Raw genomic sequence first — 27,207 nt, 5'->3', positions numbered from 1 at the left:
CAATGCTCTATACAACTAAACTATTTAAAAGATAAACTTTAGTGAATTTATTACTTATTTACCTTATTTATAGTGCTATACCTATGAAGTAATATTACCAGAGTACACCAGACCCTCTAGCTAATATAAACACAGATCTATCCCATTTATTGCACAAACGTTTGCATATAACTGTACAGTAATTTACAATGTAAAATATTACTAAATATAACCTCCTTGGCGGAGGTAATAACATGAACAAGCAGCTACATACATAATACCTCTATGATGTAGAGTTACATTCAATGGCGGATCCAGGAATTGAAAATAGTGACAAATATTTTTTATATATATGTCTTTAAACTACTAACTGTCATGTCTAGACCATTTTTGCGACTGTACAATTCAAAGGACACCACAAACAACTTATCTATCACCATAGTTTACAGGGAATGGAAAATCAATTTTGATAGCTATACCATAAACAATCTTGCGAAAACACAGATATAACTATGTTATTCGCTAAATATAATTATTTTTAAATGACTCATATTCAATATATATCTACTTAAACTTTCTTTCCTCATTATTGCATTATAAAAAATAAAATTACTATTACTAATAATAAACATTAATAATATAGTAAGCTATTTGGTCTTTAAGTGAATTGGCCCAAACTAATTGATTACAATAGCATTCTTTCTACTAAATCTTATAATTGAAAAGCAAATTAAAGTTTTAATGCTACAATACAATATATCCTGATATAATTAAGTACGGTCTTAATCTAATGGAAGAATTAGGAGCCTAGCACCTAAAGTTTGATATTTTGGAAGTGAGAAATCAAAGAATACACATTATACAATAAACATCCAGGGACCTCACAATTATACATCCAGGGACCTTACACTTATACATCCAGGGACTTTATCATTTTACATCCAGGGACTTTATCATTTTACATCCAGGGACCTCACACTTATACATCCAGGGACCTTATCATTTTACATCCAGGGACCTCAGACTTATACATCCAGGGACCTCAGACTTATACATTCAGAGACCTCACACTTATACATCCAGGGACCTTTTCATTTTAAATCCAGTGACTTCAACTTGGGTGCCTCCTATTCTAGTAGAGATATAGAAGGCATGAACAAAACCAAGGCCATTTGTGCATCCAGGGACGTCTAAATTTACATAAACAAAGAAACATCACAATTTACATCTCGGGCCGGACCACATATTTCACAAATTAGCATCCATTACATTGCATGAATCAAAAACATAGTAGGAATATGTTGATTCTGTTAAATCTGTAGTTTACCAGAATACATTGATGAAAACATTATGGCAAAAGCACATGTGGCTACTGTAATCTAAAACAAACAAACCACAAGCTGGTGCTGCAGAGAAGTAGCACAGTAACACCGCTGCTGCAGTTAGGGAACTGATCATAGGTAAATGGATGGAATTGTACTGTCAGCCCGCCACGAGCCAACTGGCAGACAAACTGGTTGTTGAATCAGTAAGGAATTTGGTTTTGATAATACTGGATCATGTCATATGTCCGTGTCCTAGAATTAGAAAAAGAAAACTATGTAGCTGTCGGATTTCATTGTAACCATTCAATAACAACATCATAGAAAATTAAAAACTAGGCCAAGCTTTGCTTGTAGTATAACATGTACGGTATTAAACCTTGCTGGGTTTATGTAAGCATGTGTTAGCAAGTACTGTAATGGTTTTTTTAAATTCTCCATTAGATATGTTGGTAATCAATATTCTGACATAAACTTACCTAACATTTCCAGTAGAATCCTTGACTACTTTCAGGATGTAGTTGGCAGCTTCACGCTCACTCAGATTTGGAGAAAATCGTGAACTAAATTAAAAATAAAATAATTATTTGTGAGTGATACAAGACAAAGAGAAACCAACTTACAGTTGTATGCTATGTATATGAATAGGGAGATTTTTATTTGTGTTGCGAGTACAAATTTAGGTCAGGTCATTGGTCATCGTGTGAACCTAGAAACCATTAAACATGTGTCGAGGTGAGGAGCGAGGACGCACGTCTCAATATTCCTACATGCGCACAATGAAGTAACATGACGTCGGTCAAAAGCTCCCTAATAACTAGTATACTGCCTCCTATACTGATCTAAGAGTGTGTCTTTAGACTTATTGGTAACCGACTAGGACCCTGCTACAAATGATGCATTATGTTCATACTCACCTAAGTAATTTAAGAGTCTGGCCTCTGAAACATGGTAGACCAGTATCCAACATAAGGGCTACAAGAGATATAATCTCTTCTTGATAAGGTCTACAAACAACAAAGAAAAGAAATGAGTTTTCTGTGAATTTTTAGAGCTTTCTCAGTATTTTAACAAAAGGCAATTTATAAAAAAAATTAAGAAAACAATTACCTGACAGCGAGATATGCTTGAACGCACAACTCCATAAACCACTTAAAGGGGGCGCTCTCAATCTTACCGCCCATTATCATCAGCATCTCTTCTGTTAGTTTTATATCAGCCTCCCAGCCTAAGTTGCCTCCTGGTGAACTCTCAAACATGAATCCAAAATCTGAAAAAAAGTTACAGTTTATTGGTACAATTAATTATGGTTTTATACCCCATGGTTAAGATATACCTGATAAACAGATAAAGTTACAAGGGGTTTTCCCCACCCACTTTTTAAATTTTTTAATTTACAATGCAAAAGATAGAACACTAAGTTTAGTTCAGCACATAATTTCACCATTACTAGCCCTGACTAGAAATTTTATTTTTTACCTATATGTATAATATGTCCAACAGAATCCAACATGATGTTCCCATTGTGACGATCTTTGATTTGCAGAAGAAATCCAATGATACTGTACGCCACCATACTCTGAACAAAGTTTTTACGAGCCTACAAAAAAAAGAAAACAGTTAATACATTGCAATACAGTGTTCATTCACAAATCTCTGATTATTAGCTCAATAGCATGACCTCTGACCTTCTGAAATGCTGGGGTCTTCTCATCACCATATTTGGTTCTAAAGTATTCATACATGCCAATGTCCGTTTGTCTTCCAAGTTGGTCACGTGACTTACAGTCTGGTACACACTGAATCACACCACACTAACAAATAACAATAAAATACATATGATAATTATTTATTTATTTTATTTATTCTTTCTTTTGACTGGATTGCATTTTCAGTGACTTATAAAAAACATAATACTTGATGTGGACATGATGATGTCATATCACTACCATAATTGGACATATCATATTTTGTCAAACTAGTCTGATAGTGTAGACAGAACTTTAAGTTTGCTTTTATGCAGATAGCACCAACAAAACTGGAAAAAAATATAATACCCCAGGTGACGTAGCAACGACCTTGTAGGGCACAAGGTAAAGGTCAAGTCCAACTTGCTGAAATATATTCTTGAATAATCCAATTACTTGTAATGCCAACATGTCCTAAAAGAAAAATAAAACATACATATTAAACACCACAGAAGAAATAGAAATATGGATATTTTAAAGATATATTTTGCTTCAAATTAAATGAGAGGCGAAGGCTATTGGTTGGTTCCCACTAGAAACACAACAGAAGAACATAACACAACCAATCAGTGATGGAATATACCAACTGTCACTCTTTATTGGTCAACTCACTTATGTCTATGTCCTTGTTTTGCGTCTCTAGTGGGAACAAAACTTAATAAACATTATTACACAAACAATTCGACTGACTGACCTGTCTGACATCATCACCAACTTTGAATATAACAGCTTGTACTTGAGTTTGTTCAGCTTTCTTCTTGTCTTCTGATATCTCACCTTCCATTCCAATCTCTTCAAGTTCTTTTACCCCGCATTGTTGCACTGTAAATCTGGCTAGGAAGGGTGCTTTTGCTGCACTAAATGGCGCAAAAGTAAAAAAAACAAGTTTGACTTGAAATGAATTCAATCAGGAAATGGGTTCAATGAACTTTAATACAAAGCAATGGAATAAAAACAAAGATAGATAACATTGGATAGACAAGGAAGAAGGGTGGAGTTGATAATGCAACTTTTATATTGGAAGAGTGAAGGGAATATGCCATTAGGCCCATTACTTTTGCTGATGCATTACCTCTGCATTGCAAGTGTAGGAATGAGGCCAATTAATCTCAGTATCAGTATATATCTTTATTTATCCCTCATGGGGCAATTACATATACATGGAACCTTACCTCTGCATTGGTGTTCCAGATTTGTGATCTATAGCTAGCACCACAGCCTCAGGATTACTTGGTAGATAGCACCCTGATTGCAGTTCAATACGAGCTAAGGCTTTTAAACAAGCATCCTTCCTTTCTTGGCCTTTAGGGAATGGCCTGTAAATAGACAATATAACACTGTATCACTACAAAATAATATTGACATATATTGACTAAAAAATAATGTTCTAAACTATCAAAATAGTTGGACAAAAAAAGGGTGATGTACCCAAATATGGTAGTAATATGACACCACCGTGTTCATATATGGGCACATCACATTTTGTTGTCACATAAAGTTTGATAGTGTAGACAGAACTTTATACGCAGTTTCGTAAAAAACGGTATAACAGCTTACCTGATTTCTCCAGATATCGCAGTAATTTTACCAAAAAATTCAAATTCTCTTTCGTAGAATGATTTTGCTGGCCCAGAAAGGTTGCTTAGAATGGTGTTTATTATCAGCTCAAGTTGGTCGGCAAACTCACCTAAATAAATAACAAGAATAATTGAAGTGATTATTCTTTATAATGTATTTATTTTATTTATTCAACTTTGTTGGGTAGCTCTAAAGCTCTGTCTACACTATCAAACTTTATGTGACAAAAAATGTGATGTGCTCATATATGGACATGATGTCATATCACTACCATATTTGGGCATATCACTACCATATTGGCGCACATCACACTTTTTTGTCAAACTAGTTTGATAGTGTAGACAGAGCTTAACAGCGGTACCAAAGCAGCTGACTTGAAGACAATACAAAATATACAGACGAATATACAGACGACATAAAGATATAGAGGATTCATAAAGTTAAAATCTCAAACAGATAAAAATATTACTTAGCAGTCTAAGTACTGTACTTACCATCTCTGTTTTTTCCTTCTTCATCTACATAGATATTAGTCTTCATGTTCCAGATAAGTTGATGAGCGAGTAGCTGCGATTTGCTAGCAAGGTGTAGAAGTAATTCTGTCACATATCCAAACTAAAAAATAATTATTACATTCTGAATTTATTTATTTATTTTTTTTATTTTATGTCTTTAGGCAATGTGGCCAAGGATTAACAATAGTGAATTAATCACTGTCCTATCAGAGAGGTGGTAATCCCCCTGATACAGGGGTTATTTTGTGAACCAGTGCACCGGTGTAACCCCCTACTCTTTTCGAATAATGAACTGGGTTCTTTAAAGTGCACACAGGTTATAACTGTGTACACTGGATCTACGGTTTATAGTCCTTATCCGAGAAGACTTGTTCCACCACCAGAACTAGGAGCGAGTCGGCCTCGAACCCTTGCCGATGTTGTTGGCTCTTTAGGTACGGTAAACGGCGCCCCTGCCTTAACTCGCTATAGCTTTGATAACTTAGAATAAATGGTCTAAAGAAACCACTTTTATCTATCTATTTGTTTCGCTTCATATACTGAAACTCAGAAATGTTGTCTTATTAGATATTGAAACGTGTATATTTAGCACACAATATGGAGTAGTTCTTAGTTTCATTGAACGTTATCAGGTCTCCCTGGTCATGCATGTGTGACAACATCTTTTTGTCTGTACTGTCCAGATTAAATTCAATTGACTTACTCTATCATATCTAACAGCCTGAACAAGCTGAGGTGTATAGAATAGGAGTGACTCCACCGGATATTCTTCCAAAACTCTGTTTGCGTATTGTGCTGTTAAGGGGTGCGGGTCGTACTGACGCGAGAAAAAGGAAAGAGCTGTAATTGGAGACACACTCGCCCAATTTAAGATGTGGTTCAACTGCAAAATAAAACATTTAAATTTACAAAATATATTCTAAAAAAAAACCATGCAAAATGTAATTTGAGTGAGTAACCAATCATTTGTTGAAATATATGCTCTTTAAATTGAGGTGGCAGGACGTGTGACATCATAAAGTTTTCCAAGAACATAGGTATAACACGTGTGCAAAAATGAATTTATAAATTTACAGAGACATTTTTATTAAATCCTTTGTATCGAAAATACAATTCAAAATGGTTTTAATGTAAAAGTACAATTGATAATACAAACCTCAGATGCATCTGCATTAACAGAACTCACAGTAACAAGGTACTGGAGTGCACTAGGATCATCAGAAACTGACAATGGCTCTAAACGAACCAATCGAATCACTTCTCTTACAATAGCTTCAGCCTTCTTGAACCTAATGAGATTCAATTGTGTGTCAACCATTGATTTTATGTTATGTTATGGCTAATAAAAAAATAAAGGGAATGTAGCTGTAATGACTAAAAACTAGGTTTAATTTAAAGCCTGTTCTTAAATATAATCTTCAGTTTGTATTCATCCTAAAGCTCTGTCCACACTATCAAACTTTATGTGATGTGCATATGTGGACATGATGATGTCATATCACTACTATATTTGGGCATATCACTACAATACTTTGGCACATCACACTTTTTGTCAAACTAGTTTGATAGTGTAGACAGAGCTTTATTGAATCAAAAACTCACCTTGCTGGTAATTGTAGTGCAACATACGGTGACACAGACCAGGCCAGTCGTACAGTTTCACGCATTGCCTTGTCTCCTACTTGCTGTGATCGCCAGTTTGCAATGTTCTCTTCTCCCTCTAGTTTCTGATCTGGCATGTCTAATGGGTTGTACCACGTTAGCAGTCGTTCACATTCGCACGCCTAAAGGTCAGAGGTCAATAGTTACGAACAGTTTGAATAATTGAATAATAACAGAGAATAAAAATATTTTGGAAGTACATCATAGTTCACTAAATAAAGTGATCAGGGTATTTTACACATTTATTATCTTTTATTATTGTTCATTATTATTTATAAAAAATACATACCAATAAAGACAAAATCAAGTTGCGTCGTTTTATGTACTGCTTTGCTAATTTTTCTACTGTCTCATTCCCCTTTCTTGTTCCAGTTGAGCGCTTCGAAATAACTGATACATTGCTTGCCAGCGGCATAGTGTTCATCCAACCGGATCCTTGCGTAGCTGTTCGATCAACAGTTGCTCTCAGGTCAACTGACATGGTTGCTAAACTACCAGCATCTGGGGCTTCTAAAATGATTATAAATAATCATAATTAAAAAGTTTTCTGTTCATGGTCAACATAGAATAAAAAAAATAAAAATATAAACAAAAACAAATTTTTTCTCGTCAGTCAAAGACTGGTCTCCCAATGGAAGTGGCTGAGACCATACTACAATATTTATACATACATACATACCAAAACCGATGCCAATGGCAGCTCCTGCTTTTAGGTGCTTCCTCTCTGACTGCATATAAGACCAGAACTTAAACAACACCATGATATCGTCTCTCAACTCAGACGGCAGCTGAGTCGGACACATCGGTGCCACACTGAAGTAATCAAACGCGGTAGCATAAATACGCTCTCTAAGCGCGTTCTTTGAAATACTTGTGGGTAGCGTATCTCCTTGCAGCAAGCACATCCCGAGATTCAGTAATCGGAAACGTGGACATAACGTAGCAATGTGCCGTGACATTATACCCTGCTTTCGTCCTCCAATTGTCAGTGAGAGCGATTTAGTCAACAGTCTAGCAAATATTTCTATCTCATCAATGTTTGAGTAACGAATGCTTTCAAATTGGAGAACAAGAAAGTGAGTCCATATCTGATGAGGGGCTACATTAGGGGGCGTGTTTGGTGGAGGAGGGGTAGTGGTACAAACAAGAGGACTTTGTAGCTCCTCTTCAACTGAAAACAACCCCAGTTTCTGGTCAATTGTAAACTGCCATGCTGCTGACATTTCTCGCAGAAACTAGACACAACAAAATAATTGTATGCGTAAATTTTTAATAAAAAATTAGTAATAATCTACAACTAATTAATTAATTTTGCCTTATAATATATAATTCCTTAAAAATTTTCAAAATGATTTAATATTCATATTTTCAATTCATTACCTACAGACAGATTTGATTTCCGATAAAAAACTTAACAATACCTGAAGTTCAAAATCTGGACGGGCTGCCAATAACCAATCCCAGCATGCAACTGCTGTCTCTAGAGCATGCCCAGTGAATAGCTTGACAGGTTCCCAACACAGGCTATGTAGTAACATACGATCTAATTCTGAAATACACAAACACAAACATACTACTCAAATACCATTCAAATAATAACAGGAAATATCAATGATACACATCAATTGTTAAAGTAAATAAGTCAAAATAAACAAATTTAATCCGACACATACCAGTTGTTGATATGAGGAGTGCGCAGACTCTAAACATGCTGTTGGTAAATCTTTCTTCTAGGCCCTTAGTGCTGACTTTCTTTAGTTGGTTGTCTAGTACGTTGGCAAGGGACAAACCTCCTGGGCCTGCCTCTGAGTAAATGGCTTTCATGCCTGCCACCTATAAATTACATATGAGAAAAATCATTTTTTTTTACACAACTTACATCCCTAAAAGCTCTAACTACACTACAGTATCAAAAAATGTGATGTGCGCATATATCACTTTGATCACTTCTGCTGGAATTGGCGCATTACAAATTCGTATTATTATTATTATATGGACATGATGATGTCATATCACTACCATATTTGGACACATCACACTTTTTTGTCAAACTAGTTTGATAGTGTAGACAGAGCATAAGAGTGCCCATTATATTCTGGAAGGGTTATAGCTATAAATAAAGTTGAAATATAAATAGCACTCTGAATAAAATAAATTAAACTTACCTCTCCAGCAAAGCGACTTCTTAAACTCATCGTAGAGACAAAGTTTGATGAATCTGTTTTTGTATTTATGCGTTTTTCTGGAGAGAATGTTGACTGAAAAATAGAAATAAAAAGGATGAAACAATAATTTCTAATTTCATTTTCAAATTTCATTTTTCAAAATATTATAAATATATCAATACACATGAATGTAATAAACTCACCGAACTGACATTGGGACCAGCAAACTGCAGAGCCGACTCTGTAGCTAATTCAAGACCGCTGTGCTGTGAGAGGCCATCGGAATTTTCTAACGTCATCTGATATTGCTGGAGAAGTGAACGAGTGATTGAGGGCGCCCACTTGACCGCTTCTTGGAAAATGCCTCCACAACGAGCTGAAAAATCCTGCAGGATTGTCTAAGTTGGGGGATAAATTAGAATAAAAACTCTTCAATGTTTTTCTCCAGAACTTTTTGTTTGATCTCAAGATGCAAGTTAAAAGATATAATCTTCTAGAATTCTAAAAGTTTACTGAAAACGTATCTGGTCAACTATCTCTCATAAAAAACAGGGTTCAATCCAGCTAATATTAGGGCATTGAATGTTGTTGAACAAGAATGTTAATTTTTTATCAATTCTATTAGAAGTAAGATCAACATAATGTCTAAGTATATTGTACTATTGTATATGGAAATGACATTAAAAAAATGTAAATTATAAAAGAATCTAGAAAAGCCTATTTGATTGAATGACCTACCTCTCTAGCTTCTCGTGTGTCCATAACCATCAGTTTGTATGGACTGTTAGGAACATCTAGCTCAACTGCCTCCTGTGTGTTACTCCTATCTAAAGACTTTGACAACAGCTGTAGGATATCTACCATTGTGTACAATACTGTACCATTCCATAATAGAAAAGGAAACCTGAGAAAACAGTGAATATAATAATAATGGTATGACATAAAGCTACATAAACAATTTTGATGATATGACTGAGATACCTACCTCTACAGAATATGGAACATTCCAGGAAAAAATATATACTATAAGGTATCTTATATTGTTATTTTGTGAAATACATTATAGTTTCACCACCTACATCTATACATTGTTGGTCTATACTTGTGGAAGAGCAGGCCTAGTGTAAAGCTCTGTTTAGACTATCAAACTTTATGTGACACATCAAGTTTGATAGTGTAGACAGAGCTTAAGAGAGGGTTATAATTATTATGCCAGGGTGTAGCCAGTGTAGCATTGAACTGGTCCAATTGAGTAGGCCTAGTGCAGAGAAGGCAGTATGCAAAAACTCACTTGTCGACTAGCCTAGATAAGTATTTATCGGCAACTTTTCTGATCTGCTTCATAACATGGTTGAACTTCATCAGCAGGAACTGAGCATGTACCTGCAGGCGTTGTTCTCTCATTGATGTTTTCTCCTGAATACAGAATTCATTAAACAATTTAATAATAATATTAATACAAGTTACAAACACAAGATGCCTGCTTTTTTTGGAAAGGCAATGTTGGTTAGAAATCACCTTCCAAACATCACACATTGCACATTATAAACCTGAAAAAAGTAAAATATTTAACAAAATCCAACTAATTAATTAAATAAATGTTAATAGTTAGAGCTTGTTTTTTTTCACAAATCTAGGAAATTTGTTTAATGTTTATTTATATTAATTTGTTTATTATTAATTATTATCATTACAGTTAGGGCTTGTTAGCAAATTTTTCACAAAAATAGGAAATTTTGATGGCCATTTTAAATAATGACTGCCAAAGATTTTCCTCTAGGAGTTAAGTTGGAACTAATTGATATATGTTAGTAGACATGTTTCTAAACACTTTGGCGAAGAAAGCTCTTGGTAAGTTTTTCCTAGATTTGTGAAAAAATTGCTAACAAGCCCTAACTATTAACATTTATTCAAATAATTAGTTGGATTTTAAAAATTATTTGTACTAATAATAATAATAATAATTAATACAACAATTAATATAAATAAAAAATAAAACAGCCCTTCTCAGAATCAATTCCATTTAAAAAGTACACATATGTAGTTTGTTTATTTAGGTGGTCTTACCATATTTGCCATTTTGTCAATATAGATTTTGAAAACTTGATCTGAAACGGCTAATAAACACTGCCACATGCCAGCCTTGTCCTTCCAGATGGCTTTATCCTGCAGGTACTCAAACATCACACGGAATGTGCACTCATCTCCGGTGTGCATCACTCTTAAGGTTTCAAGTCGAAAGACGGACAGCAAGTAGCAACACTGGGCAAAGCTTAGTTTGTTGATGATAGGGATGACTTCAGCAGGGAACTCAAGATGAGTGATGATGGTCTGACGGAATTCATTCAGTTCAGCCTGCAGAAATAGATTACAAAAAAACATTTATCATACTGATAATTAAGAAAAAAGTATTAAAAAAGTCTACATCATCAAACTATACTGACAAAAAATTGTGATTTGCCCAAATATGGTAGGGATATGACATCATCGTGTCCATATATGGGCACATCACATTTTTTTGTCACATAAAGTTTGATTTAAAGTTTGACTTTACAATCCAAGGACAATTTTGGTTTATAAGATCTGTAATATTTATAATAGGAACTCTTTATGCGCATGCTGGGACATTTGGACCTTATTGCTAATAACTCGATTCCTCAACACCTGTTTAGTTTTGGTCCAGTTGACAACTAACATCATAATATGGGTAATATGGGTACCTTGTAGACCGTCGCAAATCAAATGCTTATGCGCCTTGAGCACTCTTGAGTGGTATGTGTGCTATAAAAATCCTGTTATTATTATCATTATTATTATTATTATTATTATTATTATTATTATTATTATATTAATTTTGATAGAGATACTGTAAAGACTGTTGTGACTTACATAAGACATACTGTCATTTCTAAGAGCTGAGTTGTACTGCAGTTCTGAGCTAAGATGTTCTCCTTCACTGGATGTCAGAAGAGGAGACTTGATGGCTATCTCACACACTCCCTCATACCATTCACTTGGCCATAATGCTATGGAAAATATTCACACACTAATTTATATATACTCAAAAAATGTGATCAATTTATTTATTGCTTTCAGTAAAACATAAAAAAGGAGCACTATTGCCAAAGGGCGTGTCTATCTATTAGACAGCCCAAATCATCCTATATATTTATTAACAGTTAAATAAATATGAATAAATAATTACCTGACTCTTCTGCAGCGAATCCCATGACAACACAATACAACCAGAAGTCACGGAACAGTTTACTTAACCTCTGTTTTGGGTCTTGGATCAGCGGCAGACGACGCAGAAGCTGAAAGAATATTAAGAACAATTGAATAATTAATAATAATACAATGCACAATCTATGGGCTTAAGCTCTGTCCACACTATCAAACAAAAACATCTGATGTGCCCATATATGGACATGATGGTGTCATATCACTACCATATTTAAGCATATCACTACCATATTTGGGCATCACACTTTTTTTGTCAAATTAGATTGATAGTGTATGCAGAGCTTAAGAGTGATATTTAAATCTATTCATGGGTATGCATTTTAAATGCTTAGGCACCTAGACTTACTATAGCTAAAACAGGAATGAGAATACCAAGATTTCCAGCACTGCTTGAGGCCTTCGCTGCTGTGGGTGCTTTCTCACTAGCACGCTTCCCTTCTAGGCCTAGCTGTACAAACAACTCTAATAGCTTTATCAAGAATTCTTGTTGCTCTGCCTCGCCTTGTAAGCAGGCAGCAATGTTGGCTAGCACGTTGATTACGGACAGAGAGCAGTGTCTGTCAACAAAACATATTAATCAATCGATCATTTCCACATTTATTCAGTTAAGAATAACTGGGACCCTCATTAGAAGCAAAATGTTGTCTCATGAGGGCCCCTACAATACTTATGATACATGAAAAGAAAATCTAACAACAATAATAATTTTAAAAAAGGGAAAAAAAGATACAATATTAAGCATGGCAAAGATTAAATATTTATATGGATAGTATTAGTAGTAGTGTTGCACAGTTAAATAAATTATATTTTGCTGAAAACTATTATACAGATTTCATAGTTTGTGTGAGCCTGCCCTGGCATGATTACACTATATTATGAAGAGTATTGTCATCATCACACGTTGCACAGACAGTTAAATTAATTTTCTGCTGAACAGAATACTAATATCTGCTTATACAATAGGAAAAGTATCGTCATTTATTTATTTCTTATGGTATGGTTTACCTGAATCGCTGTATTTTATCAGATTCTTCAGAGGAGTAGGTGACAGAACCAGCTTCTACACTGATCTGTATAAACATTCCCATCACATCTTGATATACTGCTGACTAAATACAATATATATATATATTATCAATGGGGGCTTCAATTTAGCAGAATTCCTTAGAAGAAGTCCTTAAAGCTTTGCATACACTATCAAACTAGTTTGACAAAAAAGTGTGATGTGCCCAAATATGGTAGTGATATGACAACATCATGTCCATAGCACATCACATTTGTTTGTCACATAAAGTTTGATAGTGTAGACAGAGGTACAAGGTGAGCTAAACCATTATTTTATTTATCGTTGTTTGTTATTATTATAGTTTCATAATAATAATAATTTGTTTTATTCTGGACTAGATAACCTACCACGATTGAGCACTAGGATTGGGAAAAGTAACTTTAGTTTAACAGTCAATATTTATTTGATTAATGTTACTGTAATTATTTTTACAATTTCACAAAAAAATAAAATGTTGGTGAATATGCAATGTAAGAAAAAAATCAAAAGCAAAAGAGCATAAAAGAACTGATTAGTGGTTTAATTATTAGCTGAAAAAATTAATAAATGTTAACAATTTAAACAAGAAAATTATAAAAATTAGATTATGAAATATAAAAGCATGAAAACAACTTACTTAAGTTAATGAATGATTAATTCTTAAAAACTATAAAAGCATTGATCACCAAAATACTAAAAATATTAACTACTGAGACATTTGATAGAATGTGTACCAAAGAAGTCCCCCAAAATAAAATTTAAAAAACTCATAACCAAATTAAAATATTATTAATTAAAGATAAAACAACAAATGCATGTACAATTTATTCTGCTGTGATTTGTTAAACATTCTTAAGGCATTTTGAATAAGTATGTAAAAATTAAATTACTTTTGGGAGAATAATCTTAGAAATTACTTTCTTTGAAATAATATTTGACTCATAGAGAAACAAACCAAGGTTAAACATTCTTAAGGCATTTTGAGTAAGTATGTAAAAATGAAATAAGTTACTTTTGGGAGAATAATCTTAGAAATTACTTTCTTTGAAATAATATTTGACTGATAGAGAAACAAACCAAGGTTAAACATTGTTAAGGCATTTTGAACTGAGTAGCTATGTAAATTATAATAAAATAAAGTAAGTTATTTTTGGAGAATAATCTTTCTTTGAAATAATATTTGACTGATAGAGAAACAAACCAAGGCAAGATGCATCATGACAGCCAACCAAGCAAACAAGCAAATACAAAAGTTAGAAAAACAAAAAGATTAAAAACTGTTTGCGGTTTATTTTGTAGTACCTCTCTGCGCTGGCTACGTGAATTTCTACGCTCTGTAACATCTACTACTGAAGGTCGTCGCATTTCAAATGAATTAAAGAACTGAATAGAAAGTGGATATGGAAAAGTGGATTTATAAATTGTTTTTACACTCCAAAGTTAACCAAAACAGTGATTTCTTTCAATTTCTTTTTTTTTAAATTATTCTGTAGTTAAATGATTACCCAAGAAGTTCCAAAGTACAGGAATATTTAAACACACCAATTTTTAGTGTTTGAGAACACGTTGTCTGTTTGGTCCGAGACAAAAACTGTACATTAGGTATCTAACATAAAAACATTTGTAAGATTAAATAATAATTAAATAAAATTACTATAAAGTGTGCTTTAAAAAAATTTGCTAATTAAACATAATTTGCTAATTAAACATAAACTGATATATCTATAATATCCAATATATAAAATACTATACATTGAAAGCAATCTGTCATGCAGGAGGTGTGCATATTGATAATTTAGAAAAAAGTGATATTTCGTTAAGTTTCAAAATGTGACTTTTTAGTTAATAAAAAATGGTTGGTGACAAAATTGAAAAACATTTTGAAAATTGATGACATCATACATAATATTTGACAGAACATTTATCATGAAATCTAACAAAAATGGGAACAACTTACGTGGCCTGTCAGTACCATTGAACCTAGCATATCTACGATTAGATTGTCAAGCTGTGAGGGCGGTTGACAAAACCGCTGCTGAAAGATTTGCTGAATGCTTTCCATCGCTCGTGGCGTGTCACGATGAGCGACCGCCACGTGTCCCAGAGTCAAGATGGCGTTGTTAGATATCAGGTTTGATTCACGACTGAAAATTAATGATTTTATAAAATATTTTATAAATAATCAATGGTTTAGTATTTTGCAATAATTCACCTATTTAATATATCATGTGTACTAATTCTAATTAAGAAACATAGTTATGATTTCATTTTTCTATATATGTGTAAATTGTAAATGATTATTTGTTCCAAATTGTCTTTCCATAAAATCTAAGAAATTTATAGATTTGAAGACAAACATAGATACTTATGTTTAAGTATTTAATGAAAACCTGGCAACTTTAAATGAATGAACCCAGAATTCTATGACAGGCACTCTACCACACATTTGTGCCATTTTCCAACAAAAATAATTTATGTAGTAATTACTTTTCACTGTTTACTGCCAAGTAGAGCGTATTGGAAACAGCAGCTAGAAAGGCTTGCACACAATTTGGGTCATCTTCTAGACCAGCTTGTAATGACCTACAAGTAAAAAAAAAACAAAGTTACATATGTTTATGTTAAAAAAGTAAAATATTTAGTCTACATGTTTATATATCAATTGCTTTGTTAATTTTTTATGATTGTCAGAAACATAACAAAAACAATAAAAGTCAGTATTTAGAATACATGAAATATTAAATTCTGTACTCAGTGGTTTTTAGTATTAATTAGTTATCCGCTTGGTAGAGCGGATAACTCCTTGTTACTGTATGGGATCAATATTTTTTTTCTGTATTATTCTTGGATCCTTCCTTCCTTTTTGTGAGTCGCGTTTCTCTAAAATGTGTAAACATAACATTTCATAACTTTGACAACATATGGGCATTTACGTGAAGTTGTGCACCTCCTATTTTTGAATGACGTCATAGTTGCGCAACGTGACTTACGCGCAATTTTATGAATTTCAATGATTGATTATAGATTAAAAACCAAAAGTCATTTAGTATTGACACTTTGACAAAATTTAAGTCATATCAGGGGCAAACTTTCTACGGATTAAAAATGGCATGTTTCACAAGAAGTTACGCGCGCACGCGCATTTAAAATTTCAAAATGCGCAAAATTAATTTCTAATCAACTTTTTATGCGTTTCTTGTCATTTTGAGCATGTCAAAAATTCCCACGGGCGCGCAATTTTTTACGCACGCGGTGCGCACGTAGCGTTAAAAACATATTTTTTTCTCTTGAATTATATTTTTCAAGTCTTTCCTAGTAATTTTGAAAACAATTTAGACCTTTTCCAGTTTAAATAACGCCATACGAACATGTTGAATTAGACAATTCGTGCGCATTTTTTATGAAAAAGCTTAAAAAATCGTCAAAATTATGTCTTTTTTTAAACAGTCATAGTTTCTAAAGTAAACCGTGAACCGTTTATTTTTATTACAAAATCTAGAAGTTGATGAGTTGTAGATATCGGATCATGCATCGATAAGGCTAAAAAAACATTGTGACGTCATCGTATGGCCACACGAATGTAAAATATAGGATTTTTGTCTCTTTCGTTATTGCTCATCACATTCAATGGAGCGCATCACGCTTATCTGTATTCCTTTTTCACCTAAATTTATATATTGTGTAGGTCAATCAACTTTCTTTAGCATGAGATAAAAATATTTTAATTTTTATGACGTCATCATGCCTAAAAATTTTAATTACGTGGGTCATTAATTTCATCTTTACAGTAAATTTTAATCTGTAATAGCTCGTAAGAATAAAATGTGATAATCACGATTAAAACGTTTTCTGGAAGCTATTGGATTGTAGATACGAATTCATGTAAACATTTTGCCAATCGGATGTTGTGACGTCATCATATGGCCAGTTGAATAAAAAAAGTCGTATTTTCATATTTTGCGTAATAGTTCATCACATTTAAAAGGGTGCGCATCTATATTTTACGTATTCAAATTTCTTCTACACGTTAATATGTTGTTCCTGAGATAATTTCCTCCAGAAATTGCTATTTAAGTGTTTCATTTTGATACCGTCGCCATGTTAAAAATTGGAATAAATGGCGGGTCCCGTAATTTCACCTATTCTACACTGTATGTAATATGTATACAGATTATACTCTTTGCATGTATATACTATATGACACAAATTGACAGAATTCAGCACTAACAGCATATCATATTCTTCAGTTCTTGTCATAATGCCATAATCTTTATCTGTGTGCAATATTCCAACGTATGACGTGCACGTGGCGTTTGTCGTTGTGCGGATAACTAACTCGTCAAAGTGACGAGTTTCATGTCTAGTAATTATTCTTATTTAAGGAAGATTGAATTTATTCATGAGTGAAAGGCCTATATATTTTGAAATTAACTTCTCGAAAAGATATTCTCTGAAATATAACCAATACCACTTACCTGCATAAGTTATATATTGCCGCGTCCCTTAACTTCTCAAAGTTGTTTAGCGTCTTTAATTGCCTGTACCCATCCATTTCGGTCATATTCAGTTCAACTTTGACACCGCTCCCTTCGGAGACTTGAATGTGCGGACTTGACGTTTTAGCGGACACCGAGTATTGCTTGAACAATCGTATGAGCACCTTTGATGGGTTGAGAAGGAAGTCTCTTAGAGCGCTAGTTGTAGCATGCGCTAACATTTGGAATTTCTCGGCTAGTGTGCCAAGACCTTCTAAGCAACACATTAGGAGCGGCATGTGTGCTACAAGTTGTCTGCCACCGGCAACGGCGTTCAACTTTTCTGTCAGTCTACCAATCAAACTATCAGCACCTGCAAAACCATATTTATTATATTTTTATTTTAACATTTTTTATTATTTAAATTGTATTTATTATATTTTTATTGTAACTTATTACTTAAATCATATTTATTATATTTTTATTTCAACTTTATTTAGAGAGGATAACCTTTCCAGCTGAACCTGCAGGCCAGCTGATATACAGGGCCCTCATTTAAAATGATAAAATATACAACATCTATACTTAACTAAATTCTCTCGGTATAAAATACAATTTTAAAAAATACATTACATTTAACATATATTGAACCAGGGATAAGTTGTTAGAATAAAAAATATATATATTGCTTGCACTAATGAAGGGCTAGTGTTGCCCGTAATCTCTGCTAATTTTTCTGACTTTTTTAAAAGATTTTTGCTTATTTTATACATTGAGATCCAGCCAATGATACCCACAGCATTGTCATTTTTTTAGTGCTAGTTTATTTTGTATCTCTATTGAGATCCAGCCACTGATACTCACAGCATAATTGTCATTTTTTCAGTGCTTATTTTATTTTGTATCTCCATTGAGATCCAGCCACTGATACCCACAGCATTGTAATTTTTCATTGCTTATTTTATTTTGTATCTCCATTGAGATCCAGTCACTGATACCCACAGTATTGTCATTTTTTCAGTAATTTGCCTTTGGATTTATAAATACATATATACTCCCGGACCTTAGGATTGGCAGGTAGACCTGTTAGCCACCAAGCTGCATCTTACCTCCTTCATCACACGCTGCCCACACTAACAGATCAACACAAGCAGCATTGCACTGAACAAGCAGATCAAATGAGTTGAAATTGCACACTGATTTGGTAGCTGATTCATAGGTCTTGTCTTGTAACTCAGTTTGCCCAGATGTGAAGAGATCCTTTACAAACGACTGGATGTCGGAGGTAAATGTCTCTGGTAAAGCTAGAAAATATACAAATACACTGTATCAATTGAAAACTCAGGAATGGAGCATTCAACCATCATGAAAGCAATGCAATTATGCTTGGCAATTATATTTCTAAAGCTCTGTCTACACTATCAAACTAGTTTGACAAAAAAAGTGTAATGTGCCCAAATATGATAGTGATATTCCCAAATATGGTAGTGATATGACATGATCATGTCTATATACTGATATTATTTTATTGTCCATAGTAATATATTTATTGGAAATACATTTGAAACTGGCATGAAATATAAAAAAAGATATATTATACAAATTCAGAAGATTAAAACTAAATACACAAAAATACATTAAAAGCTATGGGCACATCACATTTTTGTGTCACATAAAGTTTGATAGTGTAGACAGAGCTTAATAGTGTACAGTACCTTCTTGATGTTGTAGTAAATGTCTGAGTAAGGCTACAATACAGAGGTGAACGACCTCACTGAATGACTGATAGGGGAAGTCCCTTGGCCCATGCTGGAGGACAAATTGAGCAGATATGCCATCTAGTTGCTGACAGGTCTCCTTGCAAATCATTTTCTTTGACTAAAATAGAAGAAAAAATATTGTGAATACAAATTGATTATTGCACTTTGATTTTGAGATGTACAAATAAAAGAATTTTAGGTGGTTTCACTGAAAATGTTATCTTTTTTTAAATTATTTTGTTAGAATATTGACTAAATTGTATTTATTTATTCTTTTCAAACATTAACATAAAAAGGGAGCACTGAGGAGAGACAAGAGCTGTCAAAGACAACTATCACCAAAGGGCGTGTCTCTTCAACTCCAGACAAACAATACAAGCAAAATAAAATCAAGTATTTGTTTTAGTAATTGTTATACTATATATTGTGTACTTACCACTGAGAGCACAGCCTGTAACTGAGCAATACTAAGTGTTAACTTAGACTTTGGTATCTCATCACCATGTATGACAACCGCTGGCCTAAACATTGATCCCACATTTGTAAAAAGATGCGTACAAGGATCGAACCCATACCTTTTGCACCTCATTTCATGTTCTGTGCGTTCTGTTTTTGTGTTCTGTGACATGTCAACTGAACCGCAATACTGGAAATCTTTTGGAAAATGTCGAGCCATCGCTTCCGAGATGATTGGTCGGAATGTACCAAATGTCGAGTGAGACAGAACATTGTGTTTAACAGGGGTGAAGTGCGATGGTTTGGTCTCTGGGAACATTTGGAGGAATAGCGGGGTGTCGTCAGAAGTGGATCGACCTAATGCTCGGATAATGCCAAGGAATGACGGTACCACATATTTGCACAGGTTTACTGCAAGGACAAAGAGAAAAGATTGTAAAAAATCTCAAATAATTAAAAAATTCCATATTAGAAAAAAATGTAAATATTGGTCTCCTATTATATGTTGAAAGATTAAAGTCATAAGCTCTGTCTACACTATCAAACTTAATGTGATGTGCCCATATATAGGAATGATGATGTCATATCACTACCATATATGGGCACAAGACACTTTTCTTGTCAAACTAGTTTAATAGTGTAAACAGAGCTTTAGATTGTGACCGTACCCAGACACTATACACTGGTTAAAAGTGTAAAATCAATTTGTAGTTTAAAATAAGAGCAGTATAAAAACCTTCACCTACATTTAGTACCCAAAAATAAGCAGCAACTGTAAAGTTGTGACAGAGAAGTTTATATACATTTTTTTAAATATTACTGATTTTGGAAAAACAAAAAAAATTGAAAATAAATACATAAATAAGTGCTTTTAAGCACTTTTAATTATGTATTTATTTTCAATTTTTTTTTTTTTTTTTTTTAAGTAGGGAAAACTAAAAAATAATATTTTTCTCAAATGCTGCCTTTCAGCAAGAAATAGCTGACGGACTCCCTTCACCTGCAACATTAAAATGCTAAAATCTCATTAAAGACATTACAAAGCAAAATAATGTACATTAACAAACATGGTATGTTAACATTCAGTAACATTATACCTTGGATATCATCTTGATTTATTTCACATTGAAATGGTGATATTGTCAGAAAGCCTAGAGCGTTTATGCAAGTTTTAATGAATAATAAAGTACAACTATTAATATTGTATAATAAAAAAAATCAATTTAATGTTATTAGACTGACATGGATAACCTTTTAAGCTTAGCTACAGGCATGAATATCAGATATATTTGATTAAATGTACAACAATTTTATTTATTTATTCAACTTTGGTTTACAAGGGTAGCTGTAACAGCTGACCTGAAGAGGCCCTCTTAAAAACAATACTAAAATATACAAATGACATTCAAACATAAAGATACAAGAAGATTCATAAAGTTAAAATTATCAAACAAAAATGTTTTACAATGTATAACAAAAATCATTAATTTTTCTTAAATCATCAAATACAGAATTAAGAGATTATTAGAATGTATGATAAACCTGACCTTTAAATCTAATAATCTGAACTGTAACAAACAGTCTTGCTCCTATACTACATGGCCTAGGCAAATATGTGAGTTTTTTCTTTTAATTTATTAGATGTTTTGACATAGTTTGCGTATCATACCTTGTTGTAAGTCAGCTGGTTGTTGACACATCTTTGCCATTAACTGAAACACAACCAATTGTGATGATATAATCTGAAAGACAATCATTTAATTAGTTATAATAATTATATCCTTAACTTTGTAGTAGTTAATTGAAGGAGATAATTGAGTGTATCAACTATCATTTACACGGAGTATTCTTTCCAACCAAAAGCACATAGCTGTCTACACTATCAAACTTTGTGTGACAAAACAATGTGATGTGCCCATATATGGACATGATGATGTCAATATCACTACCATATTTGGGCATATAACACTTGTCAAACTAGTTTGATAGTGTGGACAGATCTTAAGTATTCTCAGTTTACTCATTGTGTCAATATATCAATTAAATAAATAGGAATTTATTACACAGATTTACTGTAACAAAGTAATAACAAAATCTAGGCCTGCCATGTTATTAAATAAATTAGAATATCATTTATTATAGTTCAACATTTGCTAATAATACTGTACTAGTAAATGGAAGAGGGTTTAATTAATAGGCTACCTTCCACACATACTATGTATCAGGGGATTGCTACTTATCTGATAGGACAGTGATTTATTTGCTTTTGACTAAAAAAAACCAACATTTAATTACTATTGAACTTGTTAATATAATTATTATATTAAGTTTTTTTATATGTGTGAAATATTTATTGAATAAACGAAAATAAAACTGAATAAACGAAGAGGACAAATGTACACTAATGGATCAGTAGTGTACTATGTTTGGAAATGTCAAATGTGCGTGGAAATGTCATGAGTTAAATACATTATTCAAATGAGATTCGCAAAGTGTATCATAGAAGGTTTGTTGAAATAAGCTTTTAATGATAATTACTGTATGACTTGTGCATGAAATTTACTTTTTTTTAATATAAAACAACAAATGTTGTAAAAATAAATGTAACCATAGATTAACGCAGGTGTGTAATTTAAAATTACACTAGTGAAATGTAAATTAAAATGCAGACTTCTCAGCTATTTTAATCATTTGTGTTATTTGATCAAGAACATCTATAAAATATTTTAAGAGTCATGTTTAATTTGTTTGGGTGAGGCGAAATGATGCATATATTAAAATATTTATTGCTGATCTAATGTATAAATGCAACAAGACTAATACTTTACAATGAGTTAATATATATTTTAAAACTGCTAATAATAACCTTAGAAAAGCAGCCGAAGGGGTAAAGGCATTAAGAAAATGGTAAGTACTGTACTAACTTGGAATGATAGAGTCAGACAGATTGAAAATAAATTTACCTAAATCCCACTTTACTAGTTCATGCTGACAAGAATTATCTGGTTCAGTGTGTGAATACATTTTGACAAATCAGGAAAAATGATATGGTCTCAAAATAATGGTTAAAAAACCCAATTCATGGTACTTATGCTCAAAATAATGGTTAAAAACACCCAATCTATGGTACTATGCTGTTTTCTCGAAATAATGGTTAAAATCACCTTTAATATTCAACTTGACTCTGCCTTATTGAATGAAAAAAATCAATATTCCAACTCATAAGATATTGTCCACATTCAACTCATAAACATTCATTACTTATATTAATATTCAGAATAGAAAAATGTAATTAATATTTACTTGGTCCTTGAGTGAGGGGTCCATCCAAGCAATATCTGACAATAATGTCATCAAACAAAAGCTAAACTGCTCACTCATCGGCAACCCTGTCAAATAAAATTGGTAAAATATAAATAATTATATTTTATGAATATTAATGTATAATAAATGTACTATTTCATTTTATTGCTGAATTACATACATTGTAAACCTTTTGCCATTATGATGTGTTGCTATTTATTACATAAATACAATCATGATAAAATGAGTATTTACAGTATAAAAATATTCACAATTAAAGTTTTCTAACTTGAAACAATACATTTAGTAAATGAACTTACTATCGTTTGTACCGTGAACTGACTGCTCTACCCATAATGCATTTGGTAAGCCAGCCAATAAACTCAATAAATATTGTAGGATTTTATCTTTAAACTGAAAAGAAAGCCATGGTTAGAATATTGTAAAAAATACTAGTAAAATAATCTTTAGGCTTGTTCCATAGGCACAGTATTGCTATAAATAAAAGATTTGTAATACAAGAAAATATATTTTTTGACTGAATTGACTTTTGATTGACTTTGTTGTGTAGGAAACAAGCATTAATCACAATGTTAAATTAATATAATATTTTAATTAATATAAGCTACATAAAAAGATACATATAATGGGACTCGAACTTCAACAATAATATAATAAATTTATTAACAAAAAGACATTTTATTTATTTTAACATACTTGAAGATTTGATTCTAAAAAATATATCCCCAGTGCGATCACCGCTTCCTGTCTTCGGCTGTCTAATCGGCAAATATTTGTTCCTATGGAGACAGGCTGGGGACACATGTTCATTAATTGCTCCACCTAAATGTTAAAACATTATAAGACATAAATATTATTATGGAGAAAACACAAAATTATAATACTAGTACTAGTAGTAAAAATTAATAAAGATTATTTATTTATTTATTATTTATTAATATTTTTATTGAAAAAAATAAATATTATAAAATTATATTAGTAATTACTGTATCTATTATATTAAAATATTAATGTGTATGAATGTCCTTATTAAATAGTATCTAAACTAAACTATGCTACGTCTAGTGCCTTACAGAAATTAGATCCTAGGCCTGTTAAATACATTTCTATTTAGCCGGCCGGGAAGACTTTGGCCTACTCTGCATAAAATATGCTGCCAGATTAATACTAGCTAGCCTACTGTAGGCCTAGGTTCACGGTGACCAGTTCAAGTTAATAACGAATACAACCATATAATAATTGGGTTTATAAATTACTCAAACGTTATCTTCATTATATCCTACCTTTTTCCATGGTGGAGGTTTTATTTTAGCAAGGGAACGTGCCAAATATTGAAGAGTTGTTGAAAACGAAACATTATCGGCGTCCGACATTTTGCTGCTTATCGTTTTAATGTTTTTCTGGTCACGCCCCCTCTATCGGGTTGTTTCATGTAGGCGTTTATTTATCTTTTAAGACACACGTGTGCGATTGTTTTTATTTTGTGTTCAAAAGGGTATTTCCCAAGCTCAGCTCGTCCTCCTTCCTAGATTAGAAAAGAAGCAGAAAAACGTGAGAAAATGGCAAGCAACGAGAAAAATACAAAGAGGCGTGTCGGAATAATTGGCTTTGGGAAATTAGGTGCATTCCTAATCATATTATTTAGATTTTGTTAGTCTAGGCCCTGCCTAGTTTGTCCCTCCAATCCTGGTAGATAGGACCAAGCTGACCTGCCTCCAAGAAGGAAAGGTAATTAGTAGCTAGGCTAGGTTGAAGGCCTACCCCTAGGTAGGTAGGTAGGCTAGGTGTCTCTCTGAGAAGAGTTGCTAGGACTTAGCAAATCATATAATTTAGCTAGCTTGTTGTACAGTCTAGTCCAACATTATCTAAATATTAAATTTAAATATATTTTTTTTAAAATAAACTTTTTAGCATAAAGATGATAAATTTATTGACATTAACGCTAAATACATTTTGTATTATTTAAATTTTGCCAGGACAGTACTTGATAAATGCTGTACAAGAAAGTGATCAGCTAGAGTTGGCATTCGTGTGGTGCAGACGTGAAGAAGTGTTGAGAGGTCACGTTTCAAACTCATGTCCTATTATTTTCATTTCATCAATTCAATGTATCTTATCAATCTTATAATCTAAAGCTTTAAGTTATTATTTTTCCTTTCACCTATCTTAGATACCCGGACCTAATAGTTGACGTAACTCATAAATCTATCGCAGAAGCGCACGGTGCAGATTTCTTAAGTGTCGCCGATTACATGGTAAGCAACACCATTAGTACAGTTACTAAACAATTTACTACACCATGCTATTTATTTTGTAGGTCCTGTTCGTGGTCTTTGCGACAAAGCTCCAAACAACGTCAATACCATGGCAACAGCAGCGATCGCTGCGCATAACTTAGGATTTGATAAAGTGCAAGGCTGCTTGGTGTCTGACACAAGGTAAACCAGTAGGAGTTGTAAGATGTACTAAATTCAATTATAGAGTTGTAGAAATAACCCTAAAGTGCACTAGACTAAATTCACTGAGCCATTAGGATATACCTGTATTGTACGGAGTAATTTTTGTTTTTTCCAGAATGAAAAATTGGCATATTGTTAAGGTTGAGGTCACTGGACCGACAGACTGTAACACAGGAAATGTGTTCCATGTATCAACCAAACGCAAAAACCCAGCAGAGATAGGGGCAGTAACAGGGAAGGCAACATATGCTTCTTTTGTTAGCAGTATGATGGGTGAGATACATTTCACATAGTATGAATGATATACTAGTAGCCTACAATTTTATTTTAAATAAAGTACAGCATACAACAGGGGCGGTCACATAAACTGCCGTTACCTTTTAAGTACTACCCATTGGTTGAGGGAAGGGTGATTACAAAAGGTCCATTCTGAGGTCCACAACCAGCATCAAATTTATGACCCAAAAAAATATTTGTATGAAAAAAAAGGCGAATAGGGAAACACTGCGTCCAACCCAGCACACCAAAATATTACCCATGTACACAAAAAAAGGTTTGACAATCCATTTTTTATCTCTATTTCAGGTGCAAAGGGATTGGGAGCAGGTGTACATCTATGCTAACTTATAGGATGATGAAAATATTACAAATAAAATATTACAAGAAAACTTTATTTTGAATAAAACCATTTAACAATTTTATTATCTACAGATTTATACAGGGTTATACAAACATATTGATGATATGAATGAAATCTATAGCAGGAACGTCAATAAACTGATGAAAATATTAAGCTGAGCTTTCTAAAAACAGAGTACATATTTATGTATTTATGTATAAATTTTATGTTCCATGTTCACACCTCCAATATGATATTATACTATTTTTAAGTATATTGAAATTGAAGATATTATAAATAGAGAACAAGTTTCATTTAATAATTATTTTGTAATCTCATGTTCCACACATCAAATACAATATTATTCTTTTATTCTATCATTTTGATTTGTTTTATGATCTTTTAATTATGAATACTTTATTAGTGAAATTTTTGTTACAGGGTACTAACAATACTAGTCCTAAATAAATAATGAGATATGTTCTCCACACATCACATTCACTTCCAAAATGCTATTAAATTATCAATAAAAATTGACTTATGGAATGTATTTTACCTACAGGTATGTCTATTTTATACTTATATATATTTTGGTATATCTTTTTTAAAAAAGTACAAGGCATAATGTTATTAAGAAGCTTAAAATGAATGATGACAGTATTGTATTTTAATTGTAATTTTTTTAATTCCATACATAAAGTACATATAAAAGTAAAGATATACAAAAATGCAAGAGTGAAAAACACTCTTTTTATGCTTAAATTTAAATATTCATTTAGTAAAACAAAATTAGGTAACTGCTAAAGAAAACGAAAAAAAACACAACAAAAATACATTACAATTTCCCAATCAAATAA

General features: G+C 32.7%; 2 protein-coding genes across 3 annotated transcripts; one reads left to right on the top strand and one right to left on the bottom strand.

Annotated features, from left to right (window-relative positions):
- Positions 1 to 245: 245 nt before the first annotated feature.
- LOC144834753 (phosphatidylinositol 4-kinase alpha-like) lies at positions 246 to 24,721 on the bottom strand. The gene is made up of 38 exons (XM_078689663.1): positions 24,556 to 24,721; positions 23,969 to 24,094; positions 23,572 to 23,665; positions 23,252 to 23,337; positions 21,618 to 21,690; positions 19,929 to 20,359; positions 19,448 to 19,610; positions 18,842 to 19,036; positions 17,733 to 18,105; positions 15,745 to 15,840; positions 15,215 to 15,401; positions 13,218 to 13,321; positions 12,559 to 12,769; positions 12,175 to 12,283; positions 11,859 to 11,995; positions 11,037 to 11,324; positions 10,261 to 10,385; positions 9,708 to 9,873; positions 9,173 to 9,367; positions 8,970 to 9,062; positions 8,478 to 8,637; positions 8,226 to 8,353; positions 7,484 to 8,039; positions 7,094 to 7,314; positions 6,745 to 6,926; positions 6,299 to 6,431; positions 5,846 to 6,025; positions 5,122 to 5,242; positions 4,607 to 4,736; positions 4,222 to 4,365; positions 3,744 to 3,906; positions 3,359 to 3,463; positions 2,990 to 3,115; positions 2,781 to 2,901; positions 2,412 to 2,571; positions 2,219 to 2,308; positions 1,781 to 1,864; positions 246 to 1,556 (listed from the first exon to the last, which is right to left on the bottom strand). The coding sequence occupies exons 1-38, from the start codon at positions 24,643 to 24,645 to the stop codon at positions 1,505 to 1,507; spliced, it is 6,198 nt and encodes a 2,065-aa protein (XP_078545789.1). The 5' UTR covers positions 24,646 to 24,721; the 3' UTR covers positions 246 to 1,504.
- A 14-nt stretch (positions 24,722 to 24,735) lies between these two features.
- Positions 24,736 to 26,896, top strand: LOC144835293 (aspartate dehydrogenase domain-containing protein-like). Of its 2 annotated transcripts, XM_078690370.1 has the most exons (5): positions 24,736 to 24,892; positions 25,249 to 25,332; positions 25,590 to 25,710; positions 25,847 to 26,004; positions 26,317 to 26,896. In XM_078690370.1, the coding sequence occupies exons 1-5, from the start codon at positions 24,832 to 24,834 to the stop codon at positions 26,352 to 26,354; spliced, it is 462 nt and encodes a 153-aa protein (XP_078546496.1). In that variant the 5' UTR covers positions 24,736 to 24,831; the 3' UTR covers positions 26,355 to 26,896. The 2 variants fall into 2 exon arrangements, with proteins under 2 accessions (XP_078546496.1, XP_078546497.1); XM_078690371.1 differs by lacking the exon at positions 25,249 to 25,332.
- Positions 26,897 to 27,207: the final 311 nt, after the last annotated feature.

Source organism: Antedon bifida, chromosome 2, assembly GCF_963402885.1.
Source record: "Antedon bifida chromosome 2, ecAntBifi1.1, whole genome shotgun sequence".
Taxonomy (NCBI): Eukaryota; Metazoa; Echinodermata; class Crinoidea; order Comatulida; family Antedonidae; genus Antedon; species Antedon bifida.
Note: the sequence above shows the minus strand (reverse complement) of the source record. Positions and strands in the feature narration are given on the sequence as shown.

Bases quoted from the DNA above. Each gene is read 5' to 3' on its own strand.
- LOC144834753 (XM_078689663.1), bottom strand. From the start codon at position 24,645: ATGTCGGACGCCGATAATGTTTCGTTTTCAACAACTCTTCAATATTTG. The intron at 24,095-24,555 runs GTAGGATATAAT...TTTAACATTTAG, and splicing joins AACCTCCACCATGGAAAAAG to GTGGAGCAATTAATGAACAT. The intron at 21,691-23,251 runs GTAAATATTAAT...ATTGTCTTTCAG, and splicing joins ACCCCTCACTCAAGGACCAA to ATTATATCATCACAATTGGT.
- LOC144835293 (XM_078690370.1), top strand. From the start codon at position 24,832: ATGGCAAGCAACGAGAAAAATACAAAGAGGCGTGTCGGAATAATTGGC. The intron at 24,893-25,248 runs GTGCATTCCTAA...AAATTTTGCCAG, and splicing joins AATTGGCTTTGGGAAATTAG to GACAGTACTTGATAAATGCT. The intron at 26,005-26,316 runs GTGAGATACATT...TCTCTATTTCAG, and splicing joins TTTTGTTAGCAGTATGATGG to GTGCAAAGGGATTGGGAGCA.